Genomic DNA, 19,450 nt, shown 5'->3' on the forward strand with positions numbered 1-19,450 from the left:
GCTTGTTTACACCACTCGATTTTAGTAGACAATCTCAACTTGCAAGAAGCAACTCTTTCAGAACCCAGGACTGAAGTCTTTTCGGGGGCCCTCCAGCACCTGTCTGTCATCTCCATAGTCAGAGTATTGAATGGCGTACTTTGACAAAGCTCATATGGTTAGGACACATTCAGACAACACCGGATTATGATCTATATTGAATGCTTGAGATTATGGAGAATGTGATAACCAGAGCTTCCTAGGCTAAAGAAGCTTATATAAGTCTGCGAAACGCGTAGTTTTGGAACCAGAAAATTTCATCTAGAAAAACATTGTATTTTACTATACTGCTTGAATTTATGTTATTATTAATCATGTTAGTTTGATATTCTCTGTAACATCATAAGGCTTTATGTGGACATTTGATTTTAATCTACATGCTTGCCAGGGGATTAGTTTTATGATGTCGTTCCCTTCCCTAAAAAAATATTTTAATATTTTCAGAACAAAAAAGGCTAAAGTCTTCTTGACGTTCTTTTTTTCCTAAATAGAATTTTTTTTTTTTAGGGTGGATCTTGTTTCTTTTCTCCTAAACCCACACCCATTTATTGAAAGGTTCACTCTACTATTGGTAATATTTATAACAGGGAATGTACATTGTTTATCAATCCCCCAACATTAGTGTATTGATTCACTTACACAACATACAAAGGATTTCCAGGTTACTCTTGGGGAATGTCATGTCACCCTCCATCCTGCCATGGATTTTTAGCTTAGAGAGAGTATTGAACCTGTGTTTTTAAAACTATTTCAGCAAATCCCCATCCTCCCTACAGAAAAGACTAACCCAGCAAACAAGACGTGTGAGCTGATATCCCATTAGCAAGAGATATTGAGCTTCTGATTTCGCTTGTGCATTTGTATTCATGATCCAAAATTTGTAAGCCCTCCATCAACTTATCAACTAAATTTCAGGCGCTGGCGTATTCCTGCAGAAGGTAGTAACAGAAATGATCTCACTGCTGGAGCTGCGCATCCCTGGCAGTTTTACACTGGCGGGCTTGCATTAAAAGTCACTGTCCCCCTAAAAAAGCATTCTTTCTAATGGCACACGTTACCCTAAAAAATAATATTTGTGCTGTTCAAATGTTTGAAACATCTATATACGCTAAGAAAAAGCATACTTTAAAATGACTTATTTCTTTCCTGATGGGCAAGAGTTAACGGAGTTCAACTCCCCTACATCTAAACGCTTACGATGCCTGATTGGAGGAGCAACCTGGGGGTAAATATTGCGACTTTCCGCAGCGAAGCCTCGACTTTGCTATCAGACTAGATTTTCCCACAAAAGGTCCAAGCACATGTGTATATGTATATAATTGTAATTACAATAGTAATTACAATAATAACAATAATAATAAAAATGTATTATATATATTTATAATTATTGTAGTATATAATTATATATGTATCTAAATATACCTGCTATGTGCGCCTGAACTGTTTTATCAGTTGAAAAATGCACCGCACTTTTGCACAGTCCTCATTCAGGTAAATTTGTATTTTTTTGTGTATATTGCTTGTTTTGCTTGATATGCACTCATGTGTACATATACATAGAAAAGAGAAATTACAAGAAGAAATAGGCAAAGAGGGCTTTTTAGACCATATTGCTTCACATTGAGAAGATTGCCTATTTCTTCCTATGATTTCTGATGTCATGGGCTTGGCTACAAGCAACATTCATGGAGGATATTGCTTCTGGTTAAAGGAGGAATCCACCTTTATGTGCTTCCACTACCAAGCTGAGGTGAGTAAGCCAATTCTATATAGTGGGCCAAGATTTAAAATGCCATTCAAACCTGCAGAAACACTCTGAAGGAATGAAAAAGCAAAAAAAAATGTTTGGCACAAAGTGAATTTGGCCTTGGAAGTTTTAGATACTAGTACTATTTGTTTTGTGTAAACACCTAAATAATGCATACACTCCACTATTTATCAGCATTAAGTTAAGCAACAACACAACATCTGTTCATTTCTAAGAGTGTCTGACCCTGCTTGTGAGCTTGGAAGTCAATGTGCTTTGATGTTGTGCTTGGCAACCTGGACCTGGACCTGGACCTCCTTCCATCACCATCAGGTGTGTTAGAACGAGTATGCAACTCACCTGGACAACTAACTGACAACCAGTTTGTACAGCAAGTGGAAGTGTGTTTGTATACAATAGTGCTAAGATCAGGCAGCACAGCACAATGACAACAAACCTATAACGCTACTACAAATGTACACAGGAGTTGTGTGGGGACAAATCAACATCAGTGCAAATGTCAGGCTATTAAAAAGTAAAACCATGACAATTTATTCAGAAAAGAACTATGTACATAATACATTCAAATAGCAATATGGGACAAAGGCAACGAGGGGGGTCAAGTAGGAGTGTGGAAACCATGCAGACATTTGTACTCAATACTTGTGGAAAAAATGACAAAACATTGCTGACGAATTGCTAAACTACAGAAACCAGGCACACAAACATTGTATCAACAGATGAAGCTAACAATCATGAGGATTACAAAAAATCACATCAATGCATACCATCCAAGCAAACTTACCAACCCTCCCCAACACACACACACACAACACACACACCAGTCCAGTAAAATAGTACTAACTAAAATGCATATGTATTTGTGTACATTTAAATGTATTTTGACATACACACACAAGTGAAATCACTAAGTTTGCCTATAATCCTTTACTAAAATATTTGATTTCTCTAAAGTCAAACTAGAACAAAATTTTTATCAGGTCACAAATGTTTGTTCACATATTTTTTTACACTCATACTATTGTGTGTTGACGTATTTGAAAGTGCCACGTAGTATATATTCACCTTGATAGAAATTAGTTTGGAGTGTTGCAACCAAAAGAAAAAGTAACAACAAGTGCAACAAATGTAACTATAAATGAAGCAAGTTTGTGATTGAGTAGAATGTAACATAAAAAAGTAACACTTACACAAACAAAACATCAAGCATTAACCACCTGGGCGTTACACTGATGTCTAGATTTTTCTTCTCCGCCGGCCGGCTTCTTCTTCTCGGAGAAGGCACCTGACGCTGGAGGACGACTCTGGAACACGACGCTGGATGATCGCAGCGGGACCAGGTAAGTGATGATTTTCATACAGCGAGAAAAGTTCGGGTTTATCGATAATTGTAATTTTTCTTAACCCGAACCAAGGTCGGGTTTAGCGGTAGGGTGGTTAAAGATTCAAACCGACCTGTCAAATGAACTGGAGATGCACACAGGGCGCAGGTGTGCGCTAATCAATTGCTATTAACATCTTCTGAATCCCGCCGCTGAAAATTCATCGCCTTAATTGGCATATTCGAGATCTTTGCTCATTTTTCCAGGAAACCGACAAGTGAGTTCACCAGAACTCGGACCCGACTCATGCTAATAGAGCTTACTGACTGGCACGTGCGGTCAAGCGTACGCGCAAATCTACCGATAAATCGGCCATTGAGTTAGTCATTTGCTATTACCCAGTAACTTTTTTGGTTTCTTTCATTTTTAGGGTTTTTTCCCACATATTTTAACTGCATTATTTTCTCCTCTCCTCCCCCAAGTAAAGTGACACCCAGAGACATGTACATTTTATTACTGTCATGTAACAATGTAATTCTGTCAATAAACAAGTTGGTGCGTGTGTTAATATTTATAATAAATAATAGGCATTGTCTACTTATTAGTCCACCTACCTGGAAACGCAACAATTATTATTGGTACAAAGGTGATAAAAAAAATCAATATGCAATGTCTATTTAAAAAAATAAGTTTTAAATCTTTTTTTTTTTATTGTTTGTTTTTTAATATTTTTTTTTTTTTTTTTTAGCTTGATGTGTTTGGTTATTATTTGTTTACAGTTTTTATTTCATTTTTTTCCACGTTTTTATTTTTCTTCTGAAAAAAAAGAAAAAAATATAATAATTTAACTAATGAGTGATTGCTTTTTAACATGATTAGGCCAATATTTAGCAATTTATTCATTCATAATAGTATTACCTGTATTCCTTATCTATAATATCTAATATGTTTAAAATAACCATGTTATAGCTCTTGTATGTTTCTCTACGCGTTTTACCAGCAGTTTCATTAGAAAAAAACACAAATACATCAATCTACAATGTAACATTCAATATATTAAAAATATTATTTTAATGTTTATTAGAAAACACTGTTTATGCTTGATGGTGGTATGTTGAAGTCCGATGTTGTTGGACCAGCGAGCCCCTATTTTTCATGGTTAGTACTACGATGATTTGGGACTGTGTTTTGATTTGGGATAAGGTACAGCACACTAATAAGTGAACGATCTAGAGAATTACTACTCAAAGTCAGATGCAAGGAAGAATTATAAATATTGTTTTAAAAACATAAACTTTTATTGATTATAATAAAAAAATCTAATTGGCGCACATAATTAACTTCTGTATGTCATTCAACTGGCTTTTCATTTTATTTTTTTCTTAACATCAGAAGTAGTTACGTGGTTGTGATAGGTTGAAGATAAGAGACGTGAGACTTTTTTTATCCCCATCAAATATGTCAAAACTAAACTTCAGATCAATAATTTGAGGAAGAAAAGGCAAATCACAGCTGGGAGGTAAAAGGCTTTTTGGAGACCCATACTTCCACTAGTGCAGATATACTTAGTCTCTATAGTTAGTCCATTAATGGTGTAAGACTGGCTGCCAATGTCGCAAAGGCTTTTTGTGGAGCAACCCCGAATTGCCCCTGAAAGAGATCCGGTTCCTGAAAAAAGAAGAAAGGATATCAAAGAAACATTTTAGAAATGAAACATACAGTTTAAGTGGAAATGAAATTAATATGGTACAAAGATTTTCTAGTCATTTTGTTGGTTTATGTACAGATCTGCCTGACCTGCTATCTTATCGTTAACCAAAAAGAAGTCTTCTGGCAACTTTTGAAACTACTGGAAGATGTGTGTACTGCTCTGGTCCGGCACCAGTCTCCCAATCTACCTCCACATTCTAGTAAGCCCCTTTTTATCACATGGTTGGGCCCTCGAAGCACACGGATGCCCCAATACTACAGTGTGCAGAGGATGGCATCTGGGGAGGACTGACAAAGGACCAGGAGCCCACAAAGCAGGACAGGGGACTCAATGAGAAGACAGGACAGTTGCCAGGTGTTCCACAGATAGTACAGGAGGATCCAGCAGAGGCAAATCCAGAAAGAGATAAAGGGTCATACACAGGTATCAGTCTGATAAACAAGGTATCCAGGGGTTACCCGCCCCCCCTAGCCTTCTAATTCTGTCCGTTACATTGTTTTGCATGGAAATGTATTTTACATTGTAGGCCTTTAATTGTTAGGCATAACTCACTGAACTATATCCAACATTTAATGCATTTATTAAATTCAACCCCCCTAGGGGTATTCCTGAGTGTGACTCTGGGGGGGGGGGGGGGGTTTAACAGCAAAAAGCCGTAAACCTGAGTCACACCTTAAAAAACCCCACTTACCTTGCTCCGTCGGCATCCCCTGGTATCCAACTGGTCCCCGCAGCTTCTCGGGCGACGTCCTCCTCCCCTCTTCAGCTGTGAACTGCAGAGACGTTCTCCAGGGCGGGCAAAACAAGCAATATACAATCATTTTGTATTGAATTTAATATAAAATAGCTGTATTGAGTCCAATTAGACAAGCTACTGTACAATTATATTACATGTTTCTGTAATATTTTATTTTTTTAACAGATTTTTTTTTTTATTTAAAATTTAATATTAAATGTATTAAATATTGGACATATTTCTGTGAGTTATGCCTAAGAATTATAGCCTACAATGTAAAATAAATTTCCATGCAAAAAAAGTAACACTTTTTGCATATGAAATACGGACAGAATTTGAACGCTAGGGGGGATAATGATAAACTTTAAATACAAAAAATCTGTTAAAACAAGGGTACATGAAAATTTTAAGATTTTATTGTATTCAATTTAATACAGCTATTTTGTATTGAATCCAACCAAAATTAATAAAATCTTCTGCCCCGCCTCCCTCGCACACCGACATATTCACCAACGCCGCTGAGAAAATCCCGGGGAGTGCCACTAGACTTGCCGTCTGAAGATCAAAGGAAGGGGAAGCGGCCCAAGGAGGGGATCCATCCAATAAGGGATGTGATGGGACAAGGTAAGTGATTTTTTTTTAATTGTTTTTAGTTGTGGCTTGGGGCTACTGCTTTTTGCATGTTTTTTTTACCCCGAGCCACACTCGGCAATATCACCAGGGGGGTTATGGTAAGCATAGTTGGGTTCACAAGCAAAGGTCCTTCCAGGCAGCAAACAATTTCAGGTCCAGAAACAGGCAGCAACAGGTAATCAAACATAATATCACACCATCAGAGGATTAGACCGCTACAACGGGTAACTGGTGCATGGAAACTATAAAGGGCCACTAGCCAATGGCAGAGCAACATCAAGCGAGAAACTAATGCACTCATTGGCTGCAGCACAAACTCTGAATGCTGAGAGAACCTTCATGACTAAAGGGAAACTAGGGATGCTGCAGGCTGCAACTTAGAGGACAGAAAGCTAATTTAATGATCTCCTTCCTTGCTGTAAGCAGACATTATTGTATTACTCGTGTTTTAGAAAATTGTTACCCATATCTGTAGCATTTACCTGAATATTTGGTAGTGTAAAGGAGGCACATGTTCTCGGAGCCGGTGCATTGAATGGTATCTGAAGTATAACACCAAGTAGAGTCAGCTGAGGCACAAGCTCGGCATGTCAACCCATTGGATACTGAGCTATCTCCAGGCACTTTGGGGGAGAAACAGAATATCATTATCAAGGTTGGAAAACTGCATTCGGACAGAAAAAAAATAAATTCCTGCTGTGTGAGTAACAGTTTATCATTCCAACAATGAAAGTTGTGGAGACCTATCATGATGAATTGAAAACTGAAATAATAAAAAAATCACTGGTATAGTCAATTCTATTTTTTTCAAGTTAAATAGTGAACTGCTAAAAAGCGCTCCCGGGGCTGCCACCAATAGGAAACATGCATCTTGAAGAATCCAAAAGTCATTAGAAATAGAGTAACTTACAAGTTGGTACAGTTGGGGTGCAGTTGTCAGTATTGCAACACGATACAGCTGACTTCACTCTTACTCCAGTTGTTGTGAGACTTCCATTTACGTTACATTGGTTTTGTGGAAAACATGTCTTTGTATAATCGATATTGATTTCGCTACCTACAAGTAAAGGAAGTATGTTATTTTTCACAAGTAGTTGCTTTCAATGTTGGGATTTAGGCACTGTTATGTTTGTCACCACGAAAAACAGTAAAAATTTGGCACTTTGGAACTTTCCAATTCCAGTTAGTCCCATGTCATCCCAGCTTCACTCTTCTTTCCGGTGCGGTGTAATCATTCCAGGTTCCTCTTAACCACACCTGATCTTGCACTGTTCAGGCACGAGATCAGGTGATGTTTCTTTCTTAAAATGTAAATAAAAATTGACGTTCTCACTATGCATGCGAGGGATAATATACAGGAAAGCCCCAGGTATACTCAGAAGACACATACTGAAGTCTGCTGGGATATGTATCCAAGGAAGCTGGGTTTCCCCTTACTTCCTTACTGCTGCGGCAGTAAAGAATAAAGAAAAGGTGTCCTTCCCAATAAAAATAAAAAACTTAAAAAAAAAACAAGAACAGGTTTCTATTATATAAAAGGGTTATCCACCCAGTTATAAAATTTAAAAAATGTTATGATAATACTTTTTTTAAAGGTCACCATTCTTTAAAATTAGTAAAAGTGTTTCAAAAATCCAGCAAACTAAAAACAAAACAACATTTTCTTGGCCTGACATTGAACAGCCCATTATATTAATGCATTCTAACCCACTGCAGGAGTGTATTCTTAAGAAATTTTGGTAATCTAGCTATCCCAGTTGGCACAGAGACGGCACCTGCACCACCTAAATGTAATATTTTGCATTATATCACACAAAATATAAATTTTGGAGTAGAGGTCAGGTTGTAACAATTTTATCAATTATTGTGGCATATCCCAACCAAATATCTTTAGCTTACAAGTATCACAAACCAAAACGCGACTTTTGGGCACAGAATTTCTTTAAAATAACTGAAAATATAATTTTTATTTTAAGAGGTTTAAAACATAAGTAAAAAGTTAACAATATAGCTTCATATAAGTAAAAACAAAGACATTTTCACATCATAGCAAGGTCTCATAAAAGTCAGATAGGATGTTTTTTCTTTTTTTCTACGCGTTTCGCAGGTTTAAAACCGCTTCATCAGGAAAATATTGAGACCACTTCTTGAATAAGGTTGATGACAACAACACACTAGGGTGGGTATCTCCTTCAAACAAAAAGAGCACTGACTTTTAGTGAAACAGCAAAGTGATGTAGGCTATGAGGCGAGGATTATCTCATATATCTTCTTGATAAATTGCCAGAAAAAGGACAATGTTTTCAAATGATGGTATAAAGGACAACAAGTATTTCTCAAAAGTTATTATCAAAGATCCTCACACAGATAATGTTTGGAATGTATCTTCCTCGTGTTGCAGCCCTGCCGTGTCGTGTCGAGATACCCAACCTAGAGTGTTGTTGTCATCAACCTTATTCAAGAAGCGGTCTCCATATTTTCCTGATGAAGCGGTCTTAGAACTTACCTATGGTAGTTGTTGTGTACTGAGCACCACATTGATAGCCAGATAGGCAGGTGATACTGGAACCGTTACATGAGGTTGATGAAGTAGAAAAGCACTGCGTGCAAGAAAGTGAGTAACCTATGGAGGAAGAAAATGTCACTTGGATAGAATTATCACAAACTTTATCACTAGAACTAAAAATATTATCATGTCAGTGGAACTTATACTCCCCAATTGTAACTTTGCACTGCAGGTTTTAATATAACAAGCTAATGTCAGGATATAGGGATAAGCAAAATATACTTTATATATAGATTTTATATATATATATTGTTTTTTCCATACAAAGTAAAATATAGTCAGGAAAACTCGTTTTTACTTGGGACATGATCCCCTTCTAACATCCCAGCAATTATGGTCACAATATTTATTTAGTGGTTTTTGAATCACCTTAGCTTTAAAAATGCATATTTACTAAAATGATAGAGAATGTTTGATGAATGTCACATTCACCGCCTGGTAAACAGATCCTATTGTTGTTATTCTTTTTATAAAAATTACAGTGTGTAATCTTTTACAGAACTATCAAGAAATTACAAAATTATACTTTTATGTGTTTTGAAATATAACATGACATTAGTACATGCACTAAATAAATGTATTAGTTGACCGATTACTGATTCTTCTACAGTATATTCGCTTCTAATATTCAGCGTCATCATGGGACAGTGGATAGCACAGCACACTTTGGGTCTGACTACCATCAGAGAACCCGAATAATTCAGCAAACGTCTTCAAAATCCTTTGCTGTTTAATTTGCAATTTTTTTCCCTCCTGATCCATTCCAGGTTTACTAGATCACACATGTTTACCCATGATAGTCTTAAACAGCTTTAATAAATCCAGCCCTATTGATTTCATCATTCATAAAAAAAAGATCCATGTATTTCTGGGGACTCCAAGATTTCCGTCCCTTATTGAAACTGAAATTCTCCATTGTTATGGTATGGCCACGATAAAGCAAGTAACTCTTTCTGGAATGATTATTGCTATAACAATAGCAATGAGCATTCAGCTGACTGGAGCTACTGCAGTGAAAGAGATCTTGATGATCATCTGGAGAAAAAGAATCCTGATTAGAATCTTGTTTCTTTTTTCCCTTAGCTAATAACTTTTGATGTAATAATTTTTTTTAAATATTTTTATGTCTTTATTATCAATATATTAGGTAATTAATGTTAATATATTGTTTTAAAATATATTTTGTGTATAAAATAATAATATTTCCTAGCTCCCCAGCACCAAAAAAATATTAATAATAAAATACATACAGTATTTCCTTCCAATATTGCAAATTTCTTGTATAGGGTATTCGGTATTGCCAAATAAATAAAACATATAAAACATGCTCATGGTGGAAATGTAAAGATTGTTCTGGTCCATAAGGGTGTAAAAGGTACAAGAGCTGAAATGGATAACTCCGTCTACTCTCTCTCTTTATAAATATATATTAAAAATGAATAATAAAATACTTACCAGATGTTACTAAAGTTAAAAACAGTCCCAGAATCTGAAAAAGAAATGCCATGATGATAGTTTGCTGTCTGAAGTGCGTGTTCGGAAGATCTCGATTCTTGCTCAGATAGACCCCATATTTATACTTTTTTTTTGGCCTGAAGAAAAGTTAAAGATGTAGAACCAGTTTTTTCATTTTTTTAAGCTACAAAAGATGAACATTTTAAAAGGGGGTGTAAGAAGTTTTTTTTTTCCTTACAAGGTGTGTTACTTGAACTATGTTGGTTCTGACACGGTGCTATAATTAGTCACTTCTTTTGTATATCAACCTTTCTGGAGGCTTCAGTAATATTCTTTTGTACATGTTCTCATGAAGTCTTAGTCATGAATCTATAGTCATCCATTGTATTATGACACATCCGGGAATAATTAGAACCCATCAGGTGTTTAATTCAACCTTATTGAGGAAACTTTCTTTTTTCCCACTTATTGGACCTGATTTATTAAAGCTATCCAAGACAGAAGATAGACTATTATGAGTGAACCTGGGTGAGCCAGAAAATCTGGAATGGATGTGGTCCAGGAGTGAAACATTTGCCAACTGATAAGTAAGGGATTTTTGTTATTAGTTGGGAAATGTTTTCAATCCTGAAACAGATCTATTCTATGTTTGCTGGAACACCTAGGTCATCCTAATAGTGCCAGCAACCAGTAAAACTCCCCATATGTCACCAAGCATCTAGATATAATACATTATTTATAGTCACCCATCGCTTCAGAAACAAAAAAAGAAGAAAATCAAACAAGATGCACAGAAAACATTCAGTGGATAGATACCTGGACTTCCTTCAGAAGTAATGGGATGGAACATCAGGGCGGAGAATTTGGGATTACCGCCCAAGGTTGATACAACTTTCTCCACTGTTTTCACCATCTTGAGAATGTACAATACATTACACAGCACTTTGTAATGTTTACACTTGCAACATATATATATATCCCCCCTGAACTTTTTTCAATGTTGTGGACTGATTGACTCATTTCAGTTCTCTCTTTTTTTTTTTTTTAATAGTCTGCTTTCTGTACCCTCTAATAGCAAACTGAAAACAGACTTTTAAACAACTTTGTACTTTTATGAGAAATAAAACGGTTTTTTGTTATTTGTAGCTGTCACTATTAGACTCTGACTTTGTAAGATCTCATGTCTCTACGTTCTTTATAAGCTGAAGAACTACAAGTTAGATATTATTTCAGTACGTGATAATAGCCGTGTGAATATTGTGTAGCTTAATATGTCATCTAAAAATGTTGCTACACAGGAACTCTAATCCTCAGTGTCAGTATGTGATGGGGATTATTTGGACAATTGCTTGGTTATTTGCTTCACGCATGGCTAGATCAGAATAACAAAAAGAAAATGAGAAAAACTGCAAATCTTGTGCATAAAAAATCTCCTTAGACTATGATGGCGACTTTATATTGTGAGCTCTTCACAGGAACATTTATGGCATAACTTGGATTTGTATAGAACTGTGTAATACGCTGGCACTATTTAATCACTTAATGTTATTATTAATAATCATTGCTCAATGGTTAACCTTAATAAATGAGGAAAGAAAGATGAAGATGTTTCCTGGTGACAGCGGAATCAGTGATAAATCAGCCCAGCTTGAATTCTAATTGGTTTTCTCAGGAATTTTTCTTAAAATGACTCCTGTGATAACTTTATGTTGCCTGTTCAATACAAAGTAATATGCATGCGGCTTACCCCCTCATAGCCTATTAATAATGATTATATTATCTTAATATGTCTTATATGTATTATGCAAACTATCCAAATTTGGGCAATTTTTAACTACAAAGCTTGTCTAAACTTCCATGGAACTGGAGTTATACCCATATTGGGCATTTATATGTTGCAAAACCTAAAAGTGCCAAAGGTTTGGGGTTTCTGGATATAGACTTTTACTCCCAATCTGTAAGTTTAGCATAATTTTCAGATTGGGCTTGCCAGGTGGAGGGGAGTATTGTTAGTTGTTGGAGACATCTCTTAGTATTACCCTCTAGCATATTTACCATGGACACCATCTAAACATGTTTCTGGGCATTTGAGCACACATTCTGTCCTACCCTAAGAATATTCCATAGGGTGATGCATTAAAGGAGAGTATCCTCATCTTCAGGCCTTCTTACCCTTCTGGTGGGCATACAAATACTTACAATCTCGATTGAACAGAACCTTTCTCCCACAGTGGGCACTGGGATCACCTCCTCAAATTGCTGGCTTTTAGAATGATGCTAAAATAAAGGATGAAGGTGATCTGAGACTTGGTGGATGGGGTGGTGTGGTTGTCGTATTTACAGATGAGACAATATATTACTAGAAGTAATCAGTCTGGTGCTCTCTCCAACACACCCTGTACCTTTGAACAGCTCTGTATTAGAGGGGAACTGATTAGACATTATTTAATCTATGTAGGCTTACTTGAACAAGTTAAGAACTAGAGATCCTGACCATTTTCACAGGGCCTGGGAGACAGCTTTACAAATAATATAAATGTAAATTCCACTAGGGTGATAATTAGGAGTTATCAAGATTTGTAAATTCGATCTCTCAGTGAATCGGGCCTTTCCTACCTTGTGAATTCGGCCGCTCCCCTGATTGCTCTTGCAGCCCTACCAGAACTGTAGTATGTGTTCTTGGATAGTTACATAGTAGGTTAGGTTGAAAAAAGACATACATCTATCAAGTTTAACCACTAGAGAAATAAACATATCCCAGATATAAAACCCTAAAAAACATAGTTGGTCCAGAGGAAGGCAAAAAACCCCGGGTACAATTTGCTTCAACAGGGGAAAAAAATCCTTCCTGATTCCATGAGTCAATCGGATGTTCCCTGGATCAACAGTCGGTGTTATTTTTAGTTTAAAGCCTTAATACTCAGTAATATTCTGTGCTTCTAGAAATCATCCAGTTTTTTCTTCTATATTATTTGCTGAAACTACTTCCCAAGGGAGCTGAGTCCACATTTTCACAGACCTTACAGTGAAGAATCCCTTCCTTATCTGGAGCTTAAACGTCTTTTCCTCCAGATGCAAAGAGCGCCCCCTTGTGCTTTGTAATGATCTCAAAGTGAATATTGGGGAAGAGAGTTCTCTATATGGACCATTTATATATTTATACAGGGTGATCATATCCCCCCCTTATACGTCTCTTCTCAAGGGGGAATAGATTCAGTTCAGCTAATCTCTCCTCATAGCTGAGCTCCTCCATTCCTTTTATTAGTTTAGTTGCCCTTCTCTGCACTCTCTCCAATTCCACAATGTCCTTTTTGTGAACTGGTGCCCAAAACTGGACTGCATATTGCAGATGTGGTCTGACCAATGCTTTGTACAGGATTATGTCTCCATCTCTGCAGTCTATTCTTCTTTTAATACAAGAAAGTACTTTACTAGCTTTAGATTTTGCAGCTTGGCATTGCATGCTGTTATTGATCTACCAGAACCCCCAGATCCGTCTCCATTCATGGCAAAAGATCAGAATCATTCCCCTGCTTTGTGATAGAAACACTGTCTTGGTATTTCATAGACAGACCTTGTATACATAGTTCATTGGAAGGCAAAAAAACCTTTATAAACATTGTTTAAGGTACCCTTTACCTCCCCTTTCTGGCCTGAAGGTATCTATAACTATTATTGATCTAGATTTCTATAATCATTTTATTATTGTTCCGATATGTTTCATGCTCTTTATTGCATGTATGACACTTGTCTGTATGACAATATATAATATAATGCTAAAGAATGTCCCAGTTAAATCATGTTTATAAAATGGAGTCTATTGTATTGTCAAATTACAATAAAGATTAAGGTGTACAAAATCATGACCCTTAAAATAACTTTCATGTCTTCGGGGTACCCCTCCTATAATTACTATATCCACAACTCACATACATTAGTGGGCTAGTCAATGGGAAGAATGTCTCTTACATTGCTGGAAATTGGGAAGAATGTCACTCTTACAGATAGCCAAAAAAATCATTGTGCCATTTAAACTGCAAATTGCAATATACACCCAAATACAATTCCAGATATGCCAATACCAATTTTATTTCATTATCTCCCAGTAATTATAAATAGATTGTTGAGAAGCCAAACAAAAGGAGCAAGCAGGTAGTAGGCACAGCATTTCTGACAGTGACTGTGGCAATATAATTAGGAACACCATTGGTACAAGTGATGGTATTTTCTTTCTGGACAACACCAGTATCAGATGTTGTATTCATTTTGTTGCAGTATCCTATAGAGGCACAACCACGCTTGGAAGAGTAAACTGTCTGTGATCCTGGAAGAAACAGAAAATTGTGATTATATTTTTAGAAATGGCATGGCTACTGTTAATGTCTTGAACTTCTTCCCCGTAATTACCAAAGCCATTATTTTTTTATTATTGGCGATATCTTGGTTACACACATTATACCCTCTATAGTCTAGCCTACCTTTTAAAACACCACTTCTTTTGGGAATATAGGGCTTTCATTCATCTCTAATGAGGGACAATGGGAGTAAAGATGTGTACATACAGTTAGGTCCATAAATATTTGGACAGAGACAACTTTTTTCTAATTTCAGTTCTGTATATTACTACAAATAATTATAAATGAAACAACTCAGATGCAGTTGAACTGCAGACTTTCAGCTTTAAAAAAGATGAAAAAAGCTTTCAGCATAAAAATGTGAGGAACTAAAACCTTTTTTTACACAAACACTTCATTTCAGGGGTTCAAAAGTAATTGGACAAATTAAAAAGCTGAAAATAAAATGTTTATTTCTATTGCTTGGTTGAAAACCCTTTGCTGGCAATGACAGCCTGTAGTCTTGAACTCATGGACATCACCAGATGCCAGGTTTCCTCCTTTGTAATGCTTTGTCAGGACTTTACATCACCAACTTTCAGTTGCTGTGTGTTTGTGGGCCTTTCTGTCTGAAGTTTAGTCTTCAACAAGTGAAACGCATGCTCAATTGGGTTCAGATCAGGTGACGGACTTGGCCATTCAAGAATATTCCACTTCTTTGCTTTAATAAACTCCTGGGTTGCATTGGCTGTATGTTTTGTGCCATTGTCCATCTGTATTATGAAATAATTAATTCGGCTGCTTCTGTCCTGTGTCACATCATGGATAAACACTAGTGTCCCAGTGCCATGGCATCCATGCACGCCCAAGCCGTCACACTGCCTCCGCCATGTTTTACAGATGATGTGCTATGCTTTGCATCATGAGCTGTTCCACCCCTTCTCCATGCTTTTTTCTTGCCATCATTCTGGTAAAGGTTGATCTTGGTTTTATCTGCCCAAAGAATATATTTCCTGAACTGTGCTGGCTTTTTTAGATGTTTTTGAGCAAAGTCCAATCAATCTAGGCTTTCTATTCTTGAGGCTTATGAGTGGCTTGCACCTTGCAGTGCACCCTCTGTATTTACTTTCATGCAGTCTTCTCTTTATGGTAGACTTGGATATCGATACGCCTACTTCCTGGAGAGTGTTGGTCACTTGGTTGGCTGTGAAGGGGTTTCTCTTCACCATGGAAATGATTCTGCCATCATCCACCACTGTTGTCTTCCATGGACGTCCAGGTCTTTTGGCGTTGCTGAGTTCACCAGTGCTTTGTTTCTTTCTCATGATGTACCAAACTGTAGATTTTGCCACTCCTAATATTGCAGCAATTTCTGGGACGGGTTTTTTCTGTTTTTGCAGCTTAAGGATGGCTTGTTTCACCTGCATGGAGAGCTCCTTTCACCGCATGTTGTCTGATTTCTAGTTGTCAAAATCTTCCAGATACAAGCACCCCCCCCCCCCCTCAAATCAACTCCAGGCCTTTTATCTGCTTAAATTATAATGACATAATGAAGGAATTGCCCACACCAGCCCATGATAAAGCCTTTGAGTCAATTGTCCAATTTCTTTTGAACCCCTGAAATAAAGTGATTGTGTAAAAAGAAGCTTTAGTTCCCCACATTTTTATGCAATCTTTTTGTTCAACCCACTGAATTAAATCTAAAAGTTGGCAGTTCAACTACATCTGCGTTGTTTTATTTAAAATGAATTGTGATAATGTACAGAACCAAAATTAGAAAAAAGTTGTCTCTGTCCAAATATTTATAGACCTAACTGTATGATTTTACTTAATACGTCTGGTGCAAATGTATAATAATTTATGTATAAATTTCTCAAATAAGTAAGTGTCCTATAAATTTGTATTAATATGTTATTTAATCTACTATTGTAAGTCTCTACCCTCCCCTGATTAAGCCATAGCGATGAAACGCTGGTGACAGTTTTACATCTCTCTTTGCTCTATTTAACAACAATCATGTACAATGATCTGTGTACCCCGATATGCCTATTAGTTGAGCTTTGTATAGATATTAGTCTTCATATCATAACTATCATAATATCCTAAATAAAAGTTACTTTGGAGGTGCCAAAAAAACTTTCTCTTTCTCTTCTTGTCTTTTCTCCTTTTAATTATTTTATTGCAATTAAATGTGCAATCATATAATAAAGGAAAGTCAATGACCCCATGGAAATCTGCAGCTATTTGCACCTTTTGTTTGTATGTTGCTGTAAAATTACTGTAAAAATAACACAATGCAACAACAAAAAAAAGATAAAAACAAAGGTAGAGGACATAGAAATGAGCTGTTGAAAGACTTATTTTATCAAAGTGTGTTACTGCAATAAAATCTCAAATCACTTTATCACTATATCTCTCAGGAGCCAATTAAAGATCAACATAACCAAAACATATTTTTTTACTACCTGGAAGTTTTGGGAATATGGTCTCAAATTCACCACACCCAGGATGAATCAGAACTCCAGGCACATACACAATGTCACCAAATATATTTCATTTCCGAGTTTCTCCAAGGAATGGCATTAGCATACCTGTAGACTCTTTGCTAGATTCCATAAAACACTTGCTCTCCTCCCCAGTACACTTCACCAAGCCACCAGTACAGGATGATTTGTCCCATGAAATACACTGCTGACACCACACTCCATTAGGTTGGGAACTGCTGTCCGGCACTAATAGAAGGAAATAAAGATCAGTTATCTCATAATTGGCTGTGTGAATGTTACTTTTAGTGTGAATGTAACATGGTTATAGATGGACAGAAGAATTGGCCTTGGCAAATGAATGCAATGCACCTGATTTATAGAAAGCTACCCAAGCCTGGAGGAGACTTTCATAAGAGAACCTGGGTGATCCAGAAAAAAATGAATTGATGTTTTAAATATCATTTGCAATTTGTTGGCAAATATTTTCAATAAGCCTATTGTCAATTTTCAAGATGTGTAATTGCTGATCATACTGTGTAATCATTTTCACAAGAATTCTTCTTTACACACTTTCACATTCAAGTACAAATTGACTTACATTTAGGAGCTGTCGGAGTGCAGCTGTCTGTGTTACAACATGTTGTGGCGATCTTATTTTTACCAATTTCATCCGTGAAAGTTCCAGTGACGTTACATTCAGCTTGTGGTGCACAAAATCTTTGAAAAACCTGATATATACTAGAACCTGAGAAACATATATGGAAATACGTTATTTTATTTGTATATGATATTTCTGTATATACAAAATATGCAAACAGTGTAAAGGGGGGGGGGGGGGGGGGGTTATATAGGGGTAAGAGGATAGCAATGGTTATAAATCAATTTCTGGTTGTAGATTTCTTTTTATGTAAAGCAGAAAGATAATCCCAGGTACACATATAATAGGGACTAAGACAGCAATGGCGGTGTATTGGACTCCAGATATTGGTCCATATGATCTAGCTAAATGGTTACAAATCTTCATAGATCTGTACTGACCTGATGCCACCATGTCTCCATGGGCTCGAATTATTAAACACAAAATCAGATATTCCCTAAAACATTCGCTTCTTCCAGATTCACATGTTTCAATGGCAGAAACTGAATCCCACCAGGGAATGTTTGAGGGAATGTCAGATTCCCTGTTTTGCAAATGTGCATCCATCATTAAAAATGCAAGACCATTCTACTAAAGAGTTGGGAGATCACCATTATGGGCGAGAGATAATCACAGACTAGTTTATACATTGATACACCTATTTATACTTATATATATTTATGACTTGCAAAAAAAGTGCCTATCAGCTGGAAAATTAAACGCTTTTCATCAGGATCGCCATTTTTCAAAGACCATTACTTGTGCTCATGGCACTCACCATATTTATAAAGTAGAGATCAGTCTGAAAGCCATTTATATGACAACCTGTGACTCTTCACAAGGGCCCATTGCAACCCCAAGTATGTAAGTTTATGACCACTGCTCCTTGATCATTCATTGAAGCTCACCAAGACTGGAGAAGATAGACTATTATGGGAGAACCTGGGTGTTACAACAAACCTGAAATTAATTTCTTAAATCATTTGCTATTGCTTGGACAAGATCCATTCCAGGTTCACCCAAGATCTTGGAAAGGTTTGATGAATCAGACCCAATGCATGAAATGATACAATTAATTCACCCGGAAAGATTAGTCAGTGTAATGTTCTACAAAAAACTTACTAATGACCTTAATACACTAATCCATGATTTTTTGGTAAAAACAATTGAAGCTATTATAATATGTTCTACAATACTGCAAATGGGATGTTTATTTGAAACATAATTAATCAGCTTACCTATAAAAGAAATTGTCAGCCGAGATGCACACACATAACCAGGTTGGCAGACTTCATTAAATCCTGTGCAGGTTACTGAGTCCAATAAATAGCAACGCTTACATGTCAAAGACTGACCTGAAAGAACAGAGGAGCCAACATTATATGGTGACCATTGCACTTTTGATTATTATTATTATTATTATTATTAATAAATAGGATTTATATAACGCCAACATATTATGCAGCGCTGTACATTACATAGGGATTGCAAATGACAGACTAATACAGACAGTGACACAGGAGGAGAGGACCCTGCCCCGAAGAGCTTACAATCTAGTAGGTGGGTGAATTTACACACAATAGGATAGATATGTAGTGGTGGGAAGTAGTGATGGTTTCAAATGACAGAAAAAGCCGGGTAGGCAAGTTTGAAAAAATGGGTTTTGAGCGCTCTTTTAAATGAGCAGAAAGTTGGAGCAAGCCGAATAGGACGAGGAAGACCATTCCAGAGAGTCGGGGCAGCTCTAGAGAAGTCTTGTATCC

At 36.6% G+C, this 19,450-nt stretch overlaps 1 protein-coding gene across 1 annotated transcript in view; it reads right to left on the reverse strand.

Moving 5' to 3' along the window:
• Positions 1 to 14,301: 14,301 nt before the first annotated feature.
• Positions 14,302 to 19,450, reverse strand: part of LOC140340964 (uncharacterized) — a 7,477-nt gene continuing 2,328 nt past the window's right edge. The window contains exons 3-6 of the mRNA XM_072426441.1: positions 18,926 to 19,042; positions 17,649 to 17,795; positions 17,156 to 17,296; positions 14,302 to 14,554 (exon numbers count right to left, since the gene is read on the reverse strand). Coding sequence (XP_072282542.1) covers positions 14,340 to 14,554; positions 17,156 to 17,296; positions 17,649 to 17,795; positions 18,926 to 19,042 — 620 coding nt within the window. The 3' untranslated portion in view covers positions 14,302 to 14,339. The remainder of the gene's footprint in view (positions 14,555 to 17,155; positions 17,297 to 17,648; positions 17,796 to 18,925; positions 19,043 to 19,450) is intronic.

This window comes from Pyxicephalus adspersus, chromosome 11 (assembly GCF_032062135.1).
Source record: "Pyxicephalus adspersus chromosome 11, UCB_Pads_2.0, whole genome shotgun sequence".
NCBI classification, from domain to species: domain Eukaryota; kingdom Metazoa; phylum Chordata; class Amphibia; order Anura; family Pyxicephalidae; genus Pyxicephalus; species Pyxicephalus adspersus.